The sequence below is a fragment of the Giraffa tippelskirchi genome, chromosome 7 (genome assembly GCF_054371585.1).
Source record: "Giraffa tippelskirchi isolate mGirTip1 chromosome 7, T2T-mGirTip1v1.2.pri, whole genome shotgun sequence".
Classification (NCBI taxonomy): domain Eukaryota; kingdom Metazoa; phylum Chordata; class Mammalia; order Artiodactyla; family Giraffidae; genus Giraffa; species Giraffa tippelskirchi.
Genome location: NC_137281.1, coordinates 11,596,166 through 11,617,548, shown reverse-complemented (window position 1 = coordinate 11,617,548; position 21,383 = coordinate 11,596,166). Strand labels below are relative to the sequence as shown.

The 21,383-nt window shown below is 58.8% G+C and overlaps 1 protein-coding gene across 8 annotated transcripts; it reads right to left on the bottom strand.

Moving 5' to 3' along the window:
- Positions 1 to 227: 227 nt before the first annotated feature.
- Positions 228 to 20,871, bottom strand: ARHGEF1 (Rho guanine nucleotide exchange factor 1). 8 transcript variants are annotated; one of them, XM_081516078.1, is made up of 31 exons: positions 20,699 to 20,871; positions 17,149 to 17,332; positions 16,133 to 16,175; positions 15,955 to 16,038; positions 14,996 to 15,109; positions 12,691 to 12,789; positions 12,376 to 12,418; positions 11,898 to 12,144; positions 11,211 to 11,240; positions 10,842 to 10,941; positions 10,598 to 10,694; positions 10,487 to 10,522; positions 10,111 to 10,248; positions 9,049 to 9,163; positions 7,700 to 7,867; positions 7,300 to 7,445; positions 4,885 to 5,031; positions 4,497 to 4,579; positions 4,150 to 4,275; positions 3,945 to 4,059; positions 3,719 to 3,819; positions 3,551 to 3,628; positions 3,255 to 3,330; positions 2,987 to 3,154; positions 2,418 to 2,505; positions 2,187 to 2,273; positions 1,767 to 1,834; positions 1,590 to 1,676; positions 1,046 to 1,209; positions 859 to 961; positions 228 to 599 (listed from the first exon to the last, which is right to left on the bottom strand). In XM_081516078.1, the coding sequence occupies exons 3-30, from the start codon at positions 16,160 to 16,162 to the stop codon at positions 878 to 880; spliced, it is 2,919 nt and encodes a 972-aa protein (XP_081372204.1). In that variant the 5' UTR covers positions 16,163 to 16,175; positions 17,149 to 17,332; positions 20,699 to 20,871; the 3' UTR covers positions 228 to 599; positions 859 to 877. The 8 variants fall into 8 exon arrangements, with proteins under 8 accessions (XP_081372204.1, XP_081372208.1, XP_081372211.1 ...); XM_081516082.1 differs by having other exon boundaries at positions 9,058 to 9,163; XM_081516085.1 differs by lacking the exon at positions 7,700 to 7,867 and having other exon boundaries at positions 9,058 to 9,163.
- Between the last annotated feature and the right edge of the window lie 512 nt (positions 20,872 to 21,383).

Sequence of the window (21,383 nt, the reverse complement as noted above, 5' to 3'; positions counted from 1 at the left end):
TGCCCAGCATCGTTGTGGGTGACCAAGGGGGCTTGGGGTGGGGGCTGCGAGGTGTGTGTGTGCGGGGGCGGGGGGGCAGCCCTGGGGAGTCAACATTAAGACATGGGATCGGATGAACGCAGAGGTGATGCGGTGGGATAGACGGAGGAAGCAATACCAGACAGTCGTGGTGGGAGGGGTTCCAGACACCATTCTGGGGCCCTTCCTCGCCCTTACACACTCAGACCTCTCCTTAGATAATATATATTAAAAAATAAACCTCCAATTCAGGGTATAAAAACAGAGCAAAGGCACTTGGGGGGTGGGGGTTGGAGGGCCTGGCCACCCCCCCCCACCCAGGCAATACTGAGATGGCCCAGGAATGGGGGCCAGGTGGTGCCCCCCCGGAATGAAGCCCTGAGTCCCCCAAGCGGGAGGGAGAGAAGACCAAAGCCAGTGGGAGGTGGTGGGGGGCAGTGATCCCATCTGGGTGACCCCCCATCCCACCAAGGCGTGGCCTGGGGCAGCCCGGCTCCCTCTCCTCAGGCCCCTGGGGATGGAGATGCTGGGTAGTCGGCAGTCGTGCAGTGGCGGGTGGCCCTCTCCTTCTTGCGAAAGGCCTGGGGGCAGGGGAGAGGCAGGAGCAGAAGGGAGATGGGGAGAGAGATGGAGAGAGATGGACAGGGTGGAAGGGAGGGTGGGGAAGAAGCACAGAAGAGCCAGAGAAACAGATGGAGACAGGAGGCAGAGTGGGGAGATGCAGAAAGTCAAAGATGGAGGGAGAGAAACGGACGGGGCTGTGCAGTCATTAGCATCCGATGGGGCCACTCAGGCGTCTCCTCTCTGGCCTGTGCCCGGCTCCCCCAGTCCCCCACTCACCTGTCTGGGGCAGGGGGCCTCAGGTACAGCCAGACTGGGGGACGGTGTTCTCCCCAAGCTGAGACAGGAGGAGTCTCAGGCGGCAAAACTCCTCCTCCACCTCCTGGTTTTGGGGGATCATCAGTGAGAAGGGCTCCTCCACTTAGTCAGCCCCTTCCTCCCCGCTCCCACCCCCAGGCCACACCACCTCCAGCTGTTTAATGGTCTCCTCCAGGCTGAGCAGCTCCTCCCGAATTTCAGGGGGCTGCGCTGGGCTCGAGGGGCCGCCCCCTGGGACCCCATCCCCTTCGAGGGGAGGCCCTGCCCCGCTCTCTTCCTCCGAAGGCAACAGGAGCTGTTTCAGGGTCAGCACTGGACAGGGGTAAAGGAACAGAGTCAGAGGTGAGGGGGTGAGGGCTGTGAGATGTAGCTGGGATGGGTGTGGGCCTTCGGTGGGAATGAGCTTCTGGTTAGCCAGACCTGCGGAAGGGGCTGGGGGATGCGAGGAGGGGTGCAGGGGTGTGAAACTGGGGCTGAAGGGGAGGGCACCGAGCACAGAGATGGGCCCCAGGGAGAGGCTGAACTGAAGGTCAGGAAGGGACAGGGGCTGCAGGGGGCAGAGGAACTTGGGGCCACCAAGGACGGTGGTGCAGCCTGGGGCTGTGCACGTGGTGGACTGGGTGGGTTTGCTTCTGGTAGCGGAGCACAGGGGGGCAGGTGGTGGCTGCCCTGCGCGGGTGGGGCTGAGCTACCTTTCTGAAGGGCCTTGGTGGCGAGCTGGCCCTCGAGGCCTTGTCTGCAGAAGGGCAGGAGGGAGTTGAAGAGTCTTTCTATCCGGCCTGGGTCGGGGAGCGGAGAGGGGGCTCAGACCCTGCCAGGCTTCCTGTGGAGCCCCCCACCCCACTCATCGCCCCTCTATCTAGGCTCACCATCCGCTGGGGGCATCTCTCGGCTGCCATTGCCATTCTCGGAGCTGCTAAGCAGGGGTTCACGGGTGCTGAGGGGAGCAAGTGCCGGGTGACCCCACCGCCCTGGCCCTGGTGGGCAGCAGGGGCAGGGAGACAGGGAGCTGGAGATGGGGAAGGCAGGGAGGTCCGGAGATAGAAACAGAGGTTGAGTTTGGGAGACAGGGAGACAAAGAGGCTTGGCCAGTGGAAGACAGAGAGGCCTGGATCGGAGACAGATGGGCCGTGGTAGGGTGGGTGCACACCTGCACACACCTTCACGTGCATGCACACAGATACACACGTTCACATGCACGCACATGGAGACTGGGCTGGAGCTCGGGTTCTGGGGACACACGGGGAGGCTGCCCCTTGACCTCTAGTTCCCTCCCCTGGGCCCCTCACCTGCTGGGGCTGGGCTGGTGTTTGGGTCGGGAGGTGCGGGCGGGGACCTTCAAGGATCCAGCGACCTCGGTGATGAGGGTACACCAGCTGAGGAGACAGGCCAGCCCCCTGGGCTGTCAGAGTCCCCAGACCCTGGGCCAGGACATCCCACCCCCACCCTGTCCCCAAAGACCCTGGGGCCCAGGCCTCCTCCTCCTCCTCCAGCCGCTCGAGGAACCCAGACCCGCTCACATCCTCCGCTCAGACACCGTCTGCGCCACCAGCTCGTATATCTGGGCCTCCTGGTCCCAGGTAAAAATGACATAGAAGGCTTTCTGATCTGCAGGGGGAGGTAAAAGCGAAGCTCAAAGCCAGAGTCACCCCAACGTGCACCTGGGGAAGTCCCCCATGACCTTAGGGCTCCCAGGACTCAACTCATCCATTCTGTCCCTGCTCCGGAGCCCTCCCTCATCTCATCAGGAAATGAGTCCCCTGTAAGCTCTACCTACAAGACCTCCAGGACCACTCCCATCACCACGGCCCCACCAGGTTTCAATTCTTGCTCCCTACAGCCCCCAGGAGGTGGCCAGGGCATCTTTTCAAAATACTGCTTAGAACTGGCAGCTCTTCTGTGCAAAAACCTGGGGGCAGTTTCCCATCTAACTTAATGAAATCCACAAGCCAGCCTGGCATCCCGGCCGTGTCCAGTCCAGGGTCCCCCCTCCAGCCTCAGTCCCGGCCCTCTGGGCACAGAGCATGTGCGCCCAGCTCTTCGAAGGGTTCCTCCGTCATCCTGGGGACTGCCACGCCCAGGGCCTCACCGGTGGCCACCTCGCGGGTCATAGCGGAGGTGAGCGGCAACACGGGCCTCAGCATGGTCTTGCCGTCGGGCGTGGGCGTCAGAGTCCGGCTGTGCGACTTAAGCAAGAGCCGCTCGTCCTGGCGCTGAATCAGCAGCAGCAGGTCATTCAGCAGCAGCACGTGGACCTCTGCGGGTTGGGGGGCAGGGCTCAGCACCCCCACCTGACACCCTGGCCCTGAGGTCCACCCCCCTCTCCCAGCCACCCTGCTCACTGCCCTGGAGCTCACCCACAGCCTTGTCCTTCGTCACCCGCCACGTCAGTGGGCCCTCATAGATCAACTTCTTCCTGGTGATGTCTAGGTTCTGGAGGCAGGAAGGAAGGGGGGATGGTTGGTGAAGGCGATGGTGGGGAGGGGGAAGGTGGGGATGACCACTTTCGGGGGGGTTGGTCAGGTCAGCTCATTCCCCGCTGGGAAATGAGCGGGGTGGGGTCAGAGCTGAGGGGCCCCTCTTGCTTCCTGGGTGTGCTATCAGAGAATGCCCAGGGTGGGCAGAGAGGAGGGGAAGGGAGCGGGGAGGGCACCTTGAATTCGCTTAGCATGGGGTCGTTGGTCTGCCGCAGGTGGCTCAAATCCAGGCGCTTCTGATAATCCTTGAGCCGCTAGGGGCAAGGAAGGGAGGGTCAGTGGCTTCCACGGATCCCTGTACACACACGGCCCACCGCCCTGGCCCAGGGCCCCACCCGGCTCACCAGCAGGTCCTCCATCTCCCGCACGGCGTGGTTGACATGGTGCAGAATTTCCCGGCAGCACTCGGCCGCCCGCTCCACTTTCTCCCGTTCCGCCTGCTCTTCTGTGGGCAAAGGAGGAGACCGGCCTCGGGGTGAACCCCAACTCTGGAAGCTCCGGGTCCCGAGGCCAAGGCTGGAGGCCGGAGAGCCAGGGTCTGGCAGGACGGGGCGGGGCCACTCTCTCTACCTGTGTTCTGCCCGATGCTCTGCAGAAGCAGCGGGTACTTGGTCAGACGCTGCATCTCCGTAGGGATCATGTCCTTCAGCTGCAGCCGGCGGCACCGGGGCCGGCTCTCGGCGTCCTGCAGGAACGGCAGCGCTGAGACACCAGGACGCCGGCCCCCCTCCCCGGGGACCCTGGGGCCCAGATCACCTCCCCGCCCCCACCTCACCTGCACGAAGGTACAGAACCGGGGTTCCTTGCGCTGTTTGGCTTTGAGCTGCTCTAAAGAGAACGACTGGCGGCTGCAGAAGCGGGAGGAGATCTTCTGGAACCACGAGCCCTCGGCACCATCGAACTACAGCAAGAGGCAGGCCAGGGAGGGTGTCTCAGGTGGGATGGAAGACAGGGCTAAAGGCCCAGTCCCCTGGGGCTTGGATGTGAGTAAGGTTGAGACCCTGGGCCTGGGTTCCAGGTACCCAGCCAGGAGGGGGCGGGGCGGGGCGATGGAGGGGCGGGGCAGGGTGCTGGAGGGGAGGGGAGGGGCAAGTGGGCGGTGCCTGGGCTGGGCTCTCTCACCCGGGCCAGCAGCACATCTCCGATCTCCTGGATGAGGTAGCCACTCTCCTGCCTCCGCTTCATCAGGGAATCAAGGAATAGGGCTGTAGGGAGCAGAGAGGAAAGGCGGTGCTCTGTCAGGATCCCCGAGATTGGATGCAGAGCTGGTCTGGTGCTGGAGGGTGGGGGGTCGGACTGCAGGTGGATGTGTCGGATCCTTGGGGCCGGTGACCGCCTCCCTTACTCCCCGCCCCATGCCTGTTGATGATGTGTCCCTAGGAGGCAAGCTCTGGGGATCTGGGGTATGGCCCTCCCCAGTGCTAGACCACAGGCTGCCCAGGGTCAACGGCAAGGCAACGGAACAGAGCTGGCAGGTGGGATGATGGGAGGGCCACAGCCCCGCACTCACAATGCACCTCGATGAGCTCGTCCAGGCTGGGGAAGATGGTTTGGAGCTCCTCCTCGGAGAAGAAGCCCCCGTCCGCCATGGGCTGGTAGAAGAGGTCGTGGAGCACGCGGAGCATGCGCACATGGGCCGCCTCCGTCACCAGGAGCTCTGCGGGGACAGCGGACAGGAGGCACAGTTGGAGTTGGGGAGCATGCAGACTCTGGGGGTGTAGGGGCGCCCTATCAGAGGTAGGCTGGGGAGGGGATGGCACAAGGATGATTCTGGGTGGAGCCACTTGCCCCTGAAACAGCCACTGAGAATTCCTCCACCCCATTGCCTTTCCCATATGGCGGGGGCAGCCAGCCAAGGGCACCATTAGCCCCAGTTTGCCCCATACCATGGGTTTCCCAGGACATGAAATTTTCAGTGCTAAGACTAGGTCGTGTGGGCATGCATGCTCAGTCGTGTCTGACTCTCTGTGACCCCATGGACTGTAGCCCACCAGGCTCCTCCATCTAAGGGATTTCCCAGGCAAGAATACTGGAGCAGGTTGCCATTTTCTTCTCCAGAGGATTTTCCCAACCCAGGAATTGAACCCATGTCTCTGGCATCTCCTGCATTGGCAGGCAGATTATTTACCAACTGCGCCACCTGGGAAGTCCCAAAACCAGGACAGTCCCAGGCAAACTGGGGACAAGTTGGTCGCCTCACTGCCTGCAGCTGCGTTTCAAGTCTAACCATCCAGCAAGTTTCTCAGGCTGTTTCTGGCACAATGACTCTCTGACAGGTTGATGGCCTGGGATCCAGGGGCCTCCAAGGGGTGCATGCCCAAATTCCAGTGATCCCCAAAATCCCCAGAGACTAAATGCACGATTTTGTATGTTAAGTATGCATATATTTCTGGTGAGAGAAACTGCCATGCTGTCCAACATGGTAGCCACTAGCCACGCCAATAACTCTAAATTTTGCTTAATTAAAATGAAATACAGAGTGAAGTAAGCCAGAAAGAAAAACAACAATACAGTATACTAATGCATATATATGGAATTTGAAAGATGGTAACAATAACCCTATATGCGAGACAGAATAAGAGACACAGATGCATGGAACAATTTTATGGACTCTGAGGGAGAAGGTGAGGGTGGGACGTTCTGGGAGAATAGCATTGAAACATGTATATTATCGTATGTGAAACAGAACACCATTCCATGTTCGATGCATGAGACAAGGGCTCAGGGCCGGGGCAATGGGATGACCCAGAGGGATGGGATGGGGAGGGAGGTGGGTGGGGGGTCCAGAAAGGGGAACACATGTAAACCCATGGCTGATTCATGTCAATGTATGGCAAAAACTATTACAATATTGTAAAGTAATTAGCCCCAAACTAAAATAAATAAATTTATTAAAAAAAAAAAAAATGAAATACAATGCAAAATTCAGCTCTCAGTTGTGCTCACCATGCTTTAGATGCTCAACAGCTGTTACATGGCTGGTGGTTACCATGTTGAAAAGTACAGATATTTATTGCATGTTACCATCATTCCAGAAAATTCTATCAGATGGCACTAGGAATGTTTTGATCATTATCCTCAGAAGGATCTGTGACCCAAAGGGGATCTATCCACTGCCCTAAAACTTCTGAATGAGAATCCTTCTCAACCGTTAAATAATCTGTAAATTAACTTCTAAATGAGCTTCCCAAAACACTCTACATCTGGCAAACCTCCCTCAACACTACAGACACAATTTGAAATCACAGGGAAGAATTAAGACAAAAATGGTATCTCTCAGCTCAGAAGCAAGGATTGCTAATAATATATTATCTTCCCAAACTTTTCTGGGTGGGAATCTTTTTCTTCCCTGAGTGCTTAAGATCATAGTCATAACAGCAGTCACACCTGAATGTTCTGACCCTGGACCCATCACTGTGCTGAATGCACGAATCATCTCAAAAGCTCTGTGGGGCTTTTAAGGGAGGAGTTATCACTGCCCACATTTCACAAACAAGGAGACAAAGGCTTATGCTAGAAATGCAATTTTTATAGACTGTTTCTGGCTGTTCACATCAACACTGTCCCGCACTACAAAAAATTCTTTAGAGGGGATTTCCCTGGCAGCCCAGTGGTTGGGATTCTGTGCTTCCACTGCAGGGAGAGAGCGTAGGTTCAATCCCTGGTCAGGGAACTAAGATCCCACATGCCGTGCAGCATGGCCAAAGCAGAAAAACATTCCTTGGAAATGTCACTTCCAGCAACTGCCTTCCCATTTGTTCCCTGGGGTGTTCTACAATTTAGCTAACAAATGGCTCTCTGAGGGAACTGGGCGGCCTTCAAGCTCTAGGGTAAGCAACACCAAGACGGCCATCACCCTGCATCTGTCTTTGCCAGAGGTGGGCTGTGTCCTTGGCCGCAGTGGGCTGGAGGGGGTGGCACTCACCGCTGATGACCTCCTGCCGCTTCACCTGGCTCTTGGGCAGGCTGTGCAGAATGTCCGGGGGGACAAGCTCTCGCCAGCCAGGCGGCTCCTCCGGTTCCAGCTCTAGTCCCAAGCGGCCTGGCTCCCCCTCGTCTCCAGGCTCCGGGCTGTGGGACAGAGGCCTCATCAGGTCCCCAGCTCAGGGCATCCCAGGAAAGAGCCTTTGATTCCTTCCACGCCCATCCCCTAGGGCGGCCCGAGCTGCAGACCGGCGCCCAGATCTCTGGAAAGCAGCCACTCACCCCTCTCCTGTGACCACTGGAGGCCCACAGTGACCTCAGTATCCAATATCCCCCACCCCAGCCTCCCTGACTGTCCAGGCTGCCTCGGTGGATGCGGGGGTTGGGGGGGAGTGACGTACGTGGCTCGTCGGGTAGGGCCAAGCACGGCCGTGGCGGAGCTGGGGTCCATGTCCACGTCGCTCCGGGAGCGGCCCCCACCCCGGCCCTTAGCCCCGAGGCTGCCCCGGGAAGGCCGGCGGCGGTCACTCACCCGCAGGCTCTCTGAGCGCCCCAGACGCCCTGACAGCCTGGACCCCGAGGCCAAGGACAGAGTCAGGCCCGGACAGAGACAGGGAGAGACCAAGACAGGGAGAAATGGGGAGAGACCAGGACAAGGAGAGATGGGGAGAGACCAAGACAGGGAGAGACCAGGACAGGGTTGGGGAGAGACCAGGACAGAGTCAGGGAGACCAGCATAGGGACAGACAGGGAGAGACCAGCACAGGGACAGACGGGGAGACCAGGACAGAGATCAAACATGCAACAGAAGAGAGGAGAGAGTCAGAAGGACCAGTGTAACTTTGGGGTGCAGGGGCAGTGGGGGGTGGTCAGAAGGGATACTGAAACTGGTGGGGGAGGGACGGGGAACCCAGTAGGGAGCAAAGGACTGCCCCCTCCCTTCCCTGAGGCAGGGGGATGGGGGCAGAGCCAGGAGGCGAGGCGGGGACGGGAATTTCAATACTTAGCTCTTCTGCTGGGAGGGTGGTGTCCCCACCCACCCCTCACAGGGGTGAAGGGGAAGGGGTGGCCCCTGGGGGGAGGGGAGGGGCTGGGAGAAATGGGGGAGGGGCTAGCCCTCCCCCCACCCAGGGCCCAGGCACCCACCTCTTCCACTTTCTGGGGAGAGAGGGGGACAGGGTCAGAGGTGGACCCAGAGGGAACCCGACTCACCTCCCCCACCCACCACAGGGTCCCCAAAGCAGCGGCACGAGGACTGGCAGGGGGCAGAGCCTGCCCCCCAACTGTGAGGGGGACAGGGCCCCCGGGCATGGAGCACAAAGGGCTGGGGGAAGGGAGGGAGGGGGCGCTGAGAGGCAGGAGCAAGGAGGCTGGGCTGGAGGCTTAAGAATGGGTACGGGGGATGGATGGAAGAGGGGGGTGGTAGGGGCAGAGGGAAAGGGGCCAGGAAGAGCTGAGAAGGGGTAAAGTGGAAGAAGAGGAAGCGGGAGGAAAGGAGAGAAAGAGGGAGCAAGGGGAGAGGAGAAAAAAAAATCAGTGAAAAAGGAAGGAGAGGATGAAGGGAAGGAGGAAGGGAGGAAGAAGGAATGAAGGGAGAGATGAGGAAAGACACAGCGGAGGAAGAAGAAGGGAGAGGAGGTGGAGAGGGAGGAGCAGGGCAGAGTGGAGACGGCTTGGCTGGGGACAGGCAGGTGCAAGTGGCAGCACGGCGCCCAACACGTACCCTCCCCCCGCCCAGCCTGCACCCAGCCCCGGGCACCTCTCTGTGTCGGCACCCTCCTCTGTGGTCTCTAGGGGCGCTGGGGCGTCCAGGCTGGCTGGGCCCTGCGGGGGCGGGTCCCCCGCCTCCAGGAGGGCATCAACACCTGTGGGGACAAGGTGGAGGGGGAAGCAAGGCTGGCTGGAAGGCTCCTGCGGTGGTGAGACCCACACCCCCCACACCCTGGGGGCCTCCATTCCTTGAGCCACATCCAGTGCCTGGCCGACACCACATGGCTGCTCTATATTTTAGGGGGGGACAGACAGATGGAAGCTGGTAAAGAATCCGCCTGCAATGTGGGAGACCTGGAATCGATCCCTGGGCTGGGCAGATCCCCTGGAGAAGGGAAAGGCTATCCACTCCAATATTCTGGCCTGGAGAATTCCCTGGACCATATAGTCCATGGGGTTGCAAAGAGTGGGACACAACTGAGCAACTAAGCACATACACAGACAGATGGAAAGAGCTCTGAAAACAGAGCCATGGGCAGCTGGGGCCCCGTGGGTGAAGATGTCGCAAAACTGGGGTGCCAGTCTCCCACTTGGAGAGGAGACTGGATGCCTCCACATTCATTCATTCTCCCAACACTCCATTGGGACTTGTGGGAAGAGAATGTATCCCATTTAGAGGGGAGGAGGCTGAGGTTCAGAGAGAGGAGGGGCTTCTAAGATCTGACACAAGTAAAATGCAGAACCGCAGACCAGAATTTGAATCCAAGCCCTGGCCAAGTGGCTTTCTGGGGGCGGGGGTGGGGGGCGCTGTCACACAAGGAGTGGGAGACCTTTCCATGGAGCAGCCAAGTTCACCATCTAAGGGGGCTGATCGGCCATGGACTTAGAGAGGGGTCTGGGAAATGAAACCATGGGGGCTGATGGGAAATGTAGTCCAAGGAGGTGGGGAAATCTATCATCAGGACAGAGGTCACAGCTTAGGAGGAAAGCTGTGGAAAGGGTAAACCAGGAGAAGGAAGTGGTTATCAATAACACTGGTGACAAGGAGCAGGGAGGGCGGAGGACCAAGGGGCTGTTTTGCTGGGGGGTTCAGGAAACTCACCTGGCTCCCGGTCAGGGCTATCCCCAGGCAGAGGGTGCAGAGAAACTCCAGGGGTGTCCTGCCCAGGGCCTCCGAGATTCCGGTCCCGAGAGGGCGCCCCCTGACCTCCCTTACGTTCTGTAAGGCCCGGCTTCTCAGCTGGGGATGTATTGAGGGAGAAAATGGAGTATAAGAGTCAAGCGACTCAAATCCACAAGGGCCGGGGGATCCAAGAGGCTGCTCTGCTCAGCCCTCCCCATCACCCAGGAGCCCCCTCCTCCGCCCTCAGACCCAGAAGTCCCAGCCCCTCGCCCCTCCTCCCTCAGACCTTGTGGGTCCCCCCACCTCCCCTCTTAGGTCCCCAGGATGGATGATGCTCTAGATTCAGGACCATTACCATCAACCTCGACCTTCAGGTGTCGAAAATCTGGGGCTGAAACGAGAGATAGGACCGTGAGGTGGGGGCAACACGGAGAAGTCGGGGCGGAGCCAAGGCTGGGCACCTCACCCTGGGGCTCTCCCCGGTTCCAGCGGGCGGCATCCAGGAAGCTGCTCAGGCCTTTCTTGGTCTTGGTCGGTTCATCTGACCGCCGGTTCCCTATCATCTGGGGAAGGGGGGAGGGGGGGCTGGGCATTTCTGGACCGATGTCGACAGAGGGCTCAAACCTCAGGGGCACAGAGGCTTCCCAGGGGGTGGCGGGGAGGCCTTCTCTGGGGAGGAAAGGGCCAGGTTTGGGCGCTCAGGAAAGCACCTTTTTACGAAAGAAATTCCTCCCGGACTTCTTGTCCCCGCTCTTGGTCCGCACCCCAAGGTGCCGCATGTACAGGCTGATGGCGTTGACCACGGCGGCACTGTGGGGAGGGGACAGTGAGGGCGCACAGACAGACACACAGGCTCCCAAGGACGCAGGGACCCTGCTGCTCCCACAGCTTCTCCTCTGCTCACTTCCCACCCCGGCCACACAACCACTTCCTGCTGAGCATCTGAGCAAAGGGAGAGAGAGGAAATTCTATGGAACGGAGCCAGGGATGCAGCTCAACGCCCAGGCCCCCAGGTAGACCTCCCCCCTCCCTCGGGCCCATGACACCAAACTCCCCGCCAGCCTCTCTGCTTCCATCACCTCTTCTCCTCATCGCTACAGACGGTGTTCCTGTAAGAAGAAGAAAGAAGTCTGTGACCAATGTGCTAAGCCTGGGGTCCCTGACTACCCAACACAACAGGTCACTGTCCCCTTCAAAGCTGGGACGGGGCGGCACTCTGCAGAAGCATCTGGGATGGACAATCCCTGGCGGAGAGACCCTCACTCGGGGTGGTGGGAGTTTTAAGGGCAGGACCCAAAGCCCAGGTCTGAATGCAAGACCACGGACGAGATCTGGGAACTGGAAGGGAACCCCAAGCTGGGAAGGGAAGATGCAAAACCAGATGGGTGAAAATGCGAAGGCTTCCCAGGCGGCACCTGTGGTAAAGAACCCGCCTGGCACTGCGGATAGACGTTAAGAGACGCAGGTTTGATCCCTGGGTCGGGAAGATCCATCCCCTGGAGGAGGGCATGGCAAACCACTCCGGTATTCTTCCCTGGAGAATCCCATGGACAAGAGGAACCTGGCGGGCTACAGTCTATGGGGTTGCAAAGAGTTGGACATGACTGAAGCGACTAAGCATGCACACGTGGGCCCAGAAGTCAGGAGAGGAAACCAAATGCTGGGAAATGACCCCTGAAGCTGCAGAGGGAGCCTGGAAACGGATGGGACGAGGATGGGATGGCAGAGGGTGCCCCCTGGGCTAAGGAGGGACCCGCCTCACTCACTGCATCTCCTCCAGGTAGGTCAGTTGCCGCTCGGCCAGATGCCGCTCCCGGGCCTCATAGCTGGCACGGTCCCGTGCCACCCAGGCCTCCAGCTGGACCAGCTCCTGCTCCCAAGGTGTCATGCCCATGAGCTTCTTGGAGCGGAAGTCCTCCAGCTGCCGGACCACGGATATCTGCTGGCTCTGCACCACGTCCTGCACAAACTGCCGCTGGAGGTCCTCAGGGAAGAGGTCAGGCCGCGTGCGGTCTGTGGGGACAACAGGGCCCGGGCTGGGGGCCAGTTCCCTGGGCCGTGAGTCCACCCCTAGCCCTGCCCACCCTTGGACTCTGACAGCCACGCTTCCTTGGGCTGGGGTGGCCATGAGAAAGGAAGGCATGTCTGCTGTCCAGGGACCACAGTGAGAGCGTGGCCTCCCACCCCGGGGGGTGCTCCTGGTCCCTGCTAGGGACTTCTCCCTCACCCCTTTTGTCTCCTTACCAAGTTCAAAGGCCACGGCGGAAGGGACCATCACTCGTAGAATCTGCTCAGGAGAGAGAATGGAGTGAAGGGGAGGACGCAGCGGTGAAGGGGCAGCCGTGATGGGACAAAGGGATGGTAGCCCAGGCAGCAGATGGGAACGATGCTCTGACAGGAGGAGCAGTGGAAGGCGGGCCAGGCTGGTACGAGGTCTCCCACTGGGTGCGCCAGGCCTCCCTTCACACTGCCCTCAGCAGGGTGGAGGTTGGGAGGAGCAGGGTGGCTGCCCAGGGGGTTGGGGATGGGGGATGGGAGCCCCTCGAAGGTGTCTCTCACCGAGTGCTTATCCAGGAAGCTGTGGTAGAAGTCGATGAAGGCCTTCTTGAACTCCTTGGGGCCCAGGGAGCCCAGCATGTCCGCATGCAGGCAGCAAAGCTGGGGGACACAGAGCATGACCCATCCTCTTCCCACCCCACCCAAATCGCACTGCCCCTTGGAAAGCCTTGGGGTGCAAACCCTCTGGGAAGCACTCCCTGATGTCCCCCATCCCCACACCTGACTCCCGCACAGCTGCCCGGGGCCACTGCACCATTCCTTAATTTTCTCTCCTGTGAAATGGTTCTTTGGTCTGTCTTCTCCCTGCTGCTACTGTTACAACCATCACTACCCCCATCTATACTAAGAGGGCTTGGTGCATCCCCAACACTGTCCAAATCCTTTACCTGCATTAATCTGTTCAACCATGGGGAGGACCATCATTATCCCGTGTTACAGATGAGAAAACAGCTAGTAAGTGACAAAGTTGGGACTGGATTTCTGGCAGTCTGTCTCTGCGACTCTTCATTGACTAGCAATACTATGTTACTCAAGGGTGTGTGTGTGTGTGTGTGTGTGTGTGTGTGTGGCAGCCAGGAGGTTCTCATTCATTGGTGTCTCAGGGCCTAGTACACAGCGGGGCGGATCACGTAAACAGAAGGACAAGTGATGCTCGCTCGCTCATTCATTCGTCAAGCATTCCCCAGGTTGCCTGTGGAGAAGCCCTCTGCTGGGTGACACTGACAATGCTGTGGGGCCTCCAACCTGTCCTGGCTCCTGGCAGACTCTCATCAGGTAAGGGACATGGTCTCAGTCGGCTAAGGACTTGCCCCAGTAATCTATGCCTGCCTCCTCCCCGCCCCCGGCTAAGGACTTGCCCCAGTAATCTATGCCTGCCTCCTCCCCGCCTCCGCCAAAAAAAACTCCATCTGAGGCTAACAGGAAGCAGCCCAGGCGACCACAACCATCTCCCGGCTGCTCCACCAGTCCATGAGGTGAGGGAGCCGCGTGAGGACAAATCTCAAAACGCCAAAGGCCATCTGGGTCACGTTAGTCACACCCCTGGCCCTGGCAAGGCCTCAGTTTCCACATCTGGAAAGGGACCCAGCAACCAGCACAATCCCTGGGCTAAGTTCCAGGAGCTCAAGTTCCAGAAACACTCAGGCTCAGCAGGGAGACTCCTTTGCCCAGAGGGCCAGCGCCTCAGGCATTAGGGGAGGCTGGGGAGGGGAGAGCACTTTTCTGGCAATTTCCTGATTTCCTGTTTCTGAAACTTTGGTGTCAGTCAATACAGCCTTCTCTCTGCCACCCCCAGGCATCCCTTTCTGCCACTTCCGTCAGTCTCCTTGTTTTCTGGAGGGGGCTTCCCTGGTGGTTCCAGATGGTGAAGAATCTGCCTGTTTTGTGAGAGACCTGGGTTTGATCCCTGAGTTGGGAAGATCCCCTGAAGAAGGGAATGGCTACCCACTCCAGTATTCTTGTCTGGAGAGTTCCATGGACAGAGGAGTCTGGTGAGCTATAGTCTATGGGGTCGCAGAGTTGGACATGACTGAGCAACCAACATTACAACCCATGTCCAGTACAGAGCAGTGGCCTGGTCTAAGCCCAACTCCCAGCCTATGCTGGGCTGCATGGGGTCCTCATGGGACGGGACCCCAATCCACAGAGCCCTCTCCAGCCAGCACTGTGGCTTCTTCCTCCCTAAGCCACCTGCCGGGTTCTCTAGACTCTGCAGGCATCTCCCAGACAGTATGGCTCTGCATCCACACCTCCCCGGTATTTCCTGCCTGATACAAGTTTTCTGTAGCATCCATTATGTCCTCTGTGCCTCGTGGGCTGCTTGTAGCCGTCTCCTTGTTTCTGGACCAGAGCCTGCTGTGCTGCCTAGGTCCAAGAAGGCTACTGGCTTTCTCCCAACCACCAGCCCTGAAGCACTGACTGGAGGCACCTGCAGAGAATTTAAGACTCTAGGGCTAAGGGCGCTGTCACTGACCGGTGATGCTGCCACGGGCAAGGGAGGGCAGTCAGGGGCACGGTTTTCCTCCAGGCTGCTGGATTCTCCGTTGCTCTACGAGACTGTGCCCTGCTTTGCTCAGAAATTCACACTGGCAGCTGCAACCTTTTCTGGACCCCATGGCGGGCTTCCTGGCTCTCAAGCTGTGTGCTCTGGGTCTCTTTCCCAGACCCTCCTGACTCATCCTCTCGGGCCTCAAGCACTCAGCACTTTGGCCGGTCCCAGCCCCGCCCCGCCCCGCCCCCGCGCCTTCTCGGCCTTGCCCCGTGTCTACTCAGCCCTGCCCCCGCGCCTCCTCGGCCCCGCCCTCACCAGGGGTCCTGGGTCAAACTGCATGGCCACGTGCTGCAGGAGGGCCATGAGGTGGGCCGGGCGCCGCTTCACCTGATCCAGGTTCTGGAACTGGTTGTTTTGTTCCTCGGGGTTCTAAGGAGCAGGGATGGGAGTGAGACCGAGGGGAGCAGAGGAGGGGCTTGGGGCTTGATCCCCGCCCCTCTTCCCTGGCACTTCCCCCAAAGGATCCAAGCTGGGGGGTGGGGGTGCTGATGGTGCCACTGCTGGGATGGTGGCCAGTCAGGGGGTGGGGAGGATGGATGGGACTTCATGTTCTAACGGTGGGTGGTGAAGAGAGAAATCAGGAGAGATGGAACGAGGATCTGTGCTGTCATTACAGGGAGCGGGCAGCGATAAAAACTGCGATCAGAGTAAACCGGCTGACAGCTTGTGCTGTAATATCAAAGGCGGGCATTGAGGATGGGGTGAGGAGATGAGGAAGGAGGTACTAGGAAGATGAAAGAGAGATGGGGGCTTCCCTGGTGGTCCAGTGGTTAAGAATCTGCCTTGCAATGCAAGGGATGCCAGTTCGACCCCTGGTCTGGGAGGACCCCACATGCTGCAGAGCAATTAAGCCTGGGTGCCTCAACTACTGAGCTGATGTGCAGCAACTACTGAAGCCCGCATGCGCCTAGAGCCTGTGCTCTGCAACAGGAGAGAAGCCACTGCAGTTGAGAAGCCCACGCACCGCAACAAAGAGAAGCCCCCCACTCGCCACAACTAGAGAAAGCCAGAGCTCAGCAATGAAGACCCAGCACAACCAAAAAATAAACTAAATACATCTTTAAAAAAGAGAGAGAGATGGGCAGAGACAGGAGGCCAAATGACAGCATCAGAGGATGGAGAACAGGGAGTAAGCAGGAAGGGACACTGAGGATGGGGCTTGAGGGCTGGGGCCCCAGGGAGACAGAGGCTTTTCCAACCCGCCTCCCTCTCACCGTCTTCAACTCAATCTCAAAATCCTCGTCCTCTGCCCCGATGATGCTGACGGGCACCAGGCCGGGTCGGGGGGGCCCTGGGGCCTGTGGAAGGGGACGGATGGCTTCAGCCCACATTGCTCCCCGCTGCACAGCGCCCCCCACCCAGTCACCTCACCCCTAGGCCCTCTCCACTCACCGCCCCTCGGGCGACGTCTTCTGCCTCCATGGGCTCTGCCGGGCTGGGGGAAGAGGAGGGGCCGCGGTTAGAGGGGTGGGAGGCGGGGAGAGCAGGGCGGTTACTCACAGATTCCTGGCCCAGGTGCGAAGGTGAGTAAACAGCCTCCTCTCCCCCCATCCCGGCCTCCACAGCTCAATGGGGCCTCTGTGTGGCGACAAAGAGCCCTTCAGAGGCCAGCCAGGGCGGGGAGCCCGAGGACAGGGAGCCGCGTGTGGGGGGGAGCTGGAGGCCAGCAGCCTGGGTCCATGAGAGAGCTGTGGCCCAAGAGCCTGCGATTTGGGGTTCCCAATGGAGGAAGGGCCTGGGGCTCTTGGATCTAAGTAAGGGAGGAGAGGTTGGGGAGTTGGGTCCTAGGGGGGCAAGGCTTGCAGGCCAACAGAGTTGGAAAAGTTAGAGGGGAGCTGGGAGGGAGATAACTGGGGTGTGGGGGCTTGCCTCTGACCTGTGACAGGCTCAGGGCAGGATGTTGCCTCTGAACCCATCAGCCCCACTTCCTGTGACAGGAAATCACAATGGCAAATCCCCCAACCCCCAGCTCTCTCCACAACAGAAAACAAAACTGCGAACCCTCCTCCCTCAGGGCCCTGGCATCTTTCCGGCTCCCATCCCAGAAAATAAGGGACGGTCGTCAGATAGTTCATCCCCCCAGGTGCCTCTGTCGCCCTCACCCCACATCCACCTGTCCCGTCTGTCTGTCTGTCTGTCTGTCTGCCAGCTTGCCTCTCCCCAGCCGCCGCTCCCTGGCTGTCTCTCCCTTGAGTCTGCCTCCTGTCTTTTGCCTCCTTCCTCCCTGTTTCTTCATTTTCTCTCTCCCTTCCTTCAGACCCGGCTCATTTTTTCCCACCATCTCTGCCTCCCCTCCCCCCACATCCGCCGAGGCCCCACCCTGTCTTCTCTTGCTCCCTGTCTCCCCTCCTCGCTCTTCTCGGCCTCTGTCTCCCCACGTCTGGTCCCTGCAGCCACTCTTCCCGCACCTGTCCGCGTCGCTCGCTGTCTCACGTGCTGTCTTGCCTCTCTCTCTCTCCCATCTCTCGCTGTCTCTCCCATCTTGTCTCCCTTAGAATCTCCACTTCTCCCTGTGTCTTCCCACCGACATCTTCGGTGTTCTTAATTAGTCTGACTAATGCCACTTGAGCCCGTGTGTCAGGCAGGAATGAGCTGTGGAAACAGGGGTGGGGTGCACCACTGTGGGGGGGGTTCTCCCCACAGCCCAAAGCTATTTATAACCCTATTCGCCTGAGTCCCATCTTTCTCCTCTTCCATTGGCCTCCTCCCTAGCACTCAATAAACGGCAGCCGGCCTTTTGACTCTGATCATTAAACAATGATGCCTTCTGGAGTGTCCAAGTGCCATCCTATGGGTTCACCCAAGCAGGCCTCATTTGGATTCCTTTCCATAAAGTGTGTTTGTCCAACATCCAAGCTTGGGTGACTTCAGATCTGAGCATTGTTAAACGTTCACATAAATAAAGTTGCAAACCAAGGCAGAAGAATAGTAGTAATTATTTATTATGAGAGCTGAACTTAACACCACTTACAGTGCGCTAGGCGCTGCTCTAAGTGCTTCTCACAGAGTAACTCACTGAAGCCTCATAACCACAAGCAGCCCCATGCTATTATTACTCCCATCCGAGACAGAAAACCTTCACCAGGCCACCAGCTGCAGCTTCTGGGCTGGAAGGCATGACCATGGACAAGGAGGGTCCATGCTCATCCCACTCAGGGGTGGGTGGAAAAAGTCCAACAGAGCCAGGGGTGATTCCAAAAGGGCCAAGGCAAGGACACAGGTTTATCTGAGCAAACGCTTAGGTGCCAGGCAGGCCTCAGAACATGCACTTGATATGTATTACTTCCTTCATTCCTCATCACCACGATAGGAAATAATAGCTAATGAGTAATGTGCACTAAGTGCCATGAAGTACAGTATTACTGCTTGACAGGTATAAACTCAATCCTCTCAGTGACCCTGAGCAGTTGTCTTATTACTGCTATTATTCCCATTTTATAGAGGAGGAAACTGAGGCACAGCTTATAAGAGGCAGGGCCAGGATTCTGACCCAGGCAGGCTGGCTCCAGAGTTTACGCATTTAACTCCCAGAATGTGCTGCTTTGAGAGCATGGGGAATCCGCACCCCCACCTTAGGAAACTGAAATCTCAGTCAAAGCTGAGACACAGCAGGTCTCCCTATGGTGTCCGGGTATGTGGACACTGTGGCCTCGGCAAGAATTCAGACTGGACTCAGCTGCTCCACAGAGGCCTGGGGCTCAGAGAGGATTGGGGAGGAGGGTGGCTCCTTAAAAGAAGGGGCATGAAGGAGTCCTGCAAAGTTAGAGAGTGATAGGTGGAAGCAGTCAGGTGGATCTAAAGGCAACTGACAAGGCCTGCGGTCCAGCAGACAGGGTGCTGTGTGCATGGGGCTGTGGAGATGCGGGCAGGTTGACAAGGTCCTTAACGGTGGGGTCCGAGAACAAAGTGGGCATGCGCAAGGACTACATGGGCGCCTGCGTATTATGCAGGGCTCAGGGTCTACAACAGGCTTTCCTGGTGGCTTAGACCACAAAGAATCTGCCGGCAATGCGGAAGACCGGGTTCAATCCCTGGGTCAGGAAGATCCCCTGCAGAAGGGAATAGCTACCCACTCCAGTATTCTTGCCTGGAGAATTCCGTGGACCGAGAAGCCTGGCGGGCTATACAGTCCACGGGGTTGAAAAGAGTCGGACACGACTGAGTGACTCACAGTTCAGGGTCTATAAGATATTGAGTGGATGACCCTGGTCTCCAAGAACCTCTGGGAGCCTTAAAGAAACTAAAACACAGAGTAGTTAAGGTTAGTCCTTGGAAGGCATAAGGCCCCAGATTCTGTTTGACACATGGTGGTCTACAAGGATCCTTGGTCCACAGGATCATAATTCACACAGGATCGTAAGTCCATAAGGGAAAGAAGCCAGTGTGTGGTACCTCTGGAGATTTAAAAGGGGAACAGAATTCTATAGGAGAGTTTGGTGGTCCCCGAGACCCATGGTCTACAGGGCCCCGGATTCTAGTAGATGCTATTGATGTATCGAAACCCCCCGTCCGTAAGGAGCTGCACCTCCACGCGGGGCAATCAGGAACCTTAGAGGGTCTGTAGGACTTAGTGATCTACATGGAACGTGGCAAATCTACACAAGCCCCAAATCATATGTAGGACGTGGCGGGTGTACACGGGCCCTAAATCCTACACGGGACTTGGCAGCGTGCATGGTCAGGATGCTGGGGAGGACGTGCGGAGTCAGGGTCTGACGCCCGCCGGGGGCCGCGTCCCTCACCTGCTCCAGGTCGGAGGCGAAGCACCGCAGCAGCCAGAACCGAAGCCTCCGCGCGCCGGCTCCGGGCTTCCCCACCCGCGACTCGGAGTCGCTCTAGCCAGCCCAGAGGCGGCCTTTGCGTCCAGCTCCACTCCTCCCGCCGCCGTTCTAGCCCTCTCCTGCCGGGCTCCAGCCCAGAAAGCTCTACTCCTCCTTGCTGGCCGCTCTAGCTCTCCGCTGAGCCACGCAGGCCAGATAGGGCCGCTCTGGTCTGTCTAGGAGGGCTGGCGTTTCCGTATCTCGACTGCCCCCGTCACTCTCCTGGGCCCCGCCCCCTGCGCCCCGCCCCCAGGCCGGAGGCTGGGATAGTTCCAGCTCCCAGATCAGTGTTCTTTCAATCCTAGATCACCGAGTCGCCCCGACCCTTAGCCGCGCCCCCAGACTGGGGTCCCCGTCCTATCTCGCCGCCCTAACGTGGGACCGTTTGAATTCCCAACGCCTATACATTAATTCTCCCTGCAGTACCCCCCCCAGACACCGCCGCACACTTTCTGCTGGGGCTGCAAAACAAAATCCTTTCCATCTGACCTGCAGCGGTACCTGGAAAAAGTAAATACCTCTCCCCGGGCCTCAGTTTTCCCATCTGTACAATGGGGAACGATCTCCAGTTTTTGTCCCCTACAACCTATTTCCCAGGGTATAATTCCTGACCCAATCCAGAAAAAGACCTTTCCAAAAAATGCTTTCAAATGCGTTCTGCAACTTTCAGCTTCAAGACAGCCTATGGCCTATTGCCACTTTTCCTTTTGAGTGGCTCTCAAGTATGCGGGCTTGGAGGATGGTGCTTGGCTGAAAGCGCCTGCGAGTTCAAATCCCAACTCCACTCAGTCTCACGATGTGCGTGCCCTGGGACGAGTTGGTTTTACTCCCTGGGTCTCAGTTTCCCCAACTGTGCAATGGGAGTGATCATCTGTCCTCCGCCGAACAGTTGGGAAGATTTGACCCCGGGCTTGCAGCCCTCATCTCACCTACCAGGCCCTCAGTAAGTATTACTTCTCCTCTCTTTGTCCCCTTCGACAGATGGAAAAACTGAGGCCCAAGGAGGGGCGGCTGCTGGCTCAGCCGGGCCGGTAGGAGGCCCCTCCACGGCCGGCAGTGCCCAGCCCCCTCCCTCCTCCTCCCCACTTCCCCTAGCAGCCGAGGGGAGGGAGGCCGGGCGGGGCCAGGGACGGTGTACCTGGTGTCCGCGCGGGGTGGTGACCGGCGGGGCGCCCGAGGTCGGGCTCGGCGATCCCGGGCCCGGTGTCCCGGCTCCCGCTTCCTGGCTCTGGCGGGGCAGGAAGTTGGGGCGTTTTTCCGGAGGCCCCAGCCCCGCCGCCCCTCCTTGCTTCCTGCCCGCGCCCCGCGCCCGCCCGGCACCTCCGCTTCCTTCCCCTTCTCGCCGCCGGCCCCGCCCTCCTTTCCCCGCTCCGCCCTGGACCTGCGGGCACCGGCCCCACCCGGACCCCGCCCAGCTTCTCCCGGCTTTGTCAGTCTGTCCCTCCGCAGGGCGTGGGCACCACGTTTTTCAGATCTGCCTGATGTCAGCCATCACCTTCCTGGAGAGGCTGGGGGCCCTGCGTCCGTCTCCACCTGCGTGTGGCCGCCTCTGCTCTGAGTTTCTGAGTGTCTTTTGGTCTTCTCTGTTTTTGCTTCTGTGTTTCTGTCCGTGTTCCTCTCTTTGCTTCTGTCTCTGACTCTCTTGCTCCGTTGAGGTCTTTCCCTCTTGCTGCCGGGCCTCTGCTTCTCCCTGCTGTCTTGTCAACTCTTTGTCACTTTCTGTCTCAGAGGCTTCTCTCCCCATCCCTGGGTCTGGATCTTTCTGCATCACCATCAGTCATTTCCTCATCTGTTGCTTTCCCTACAGTCTCAGGGGTCAGCCT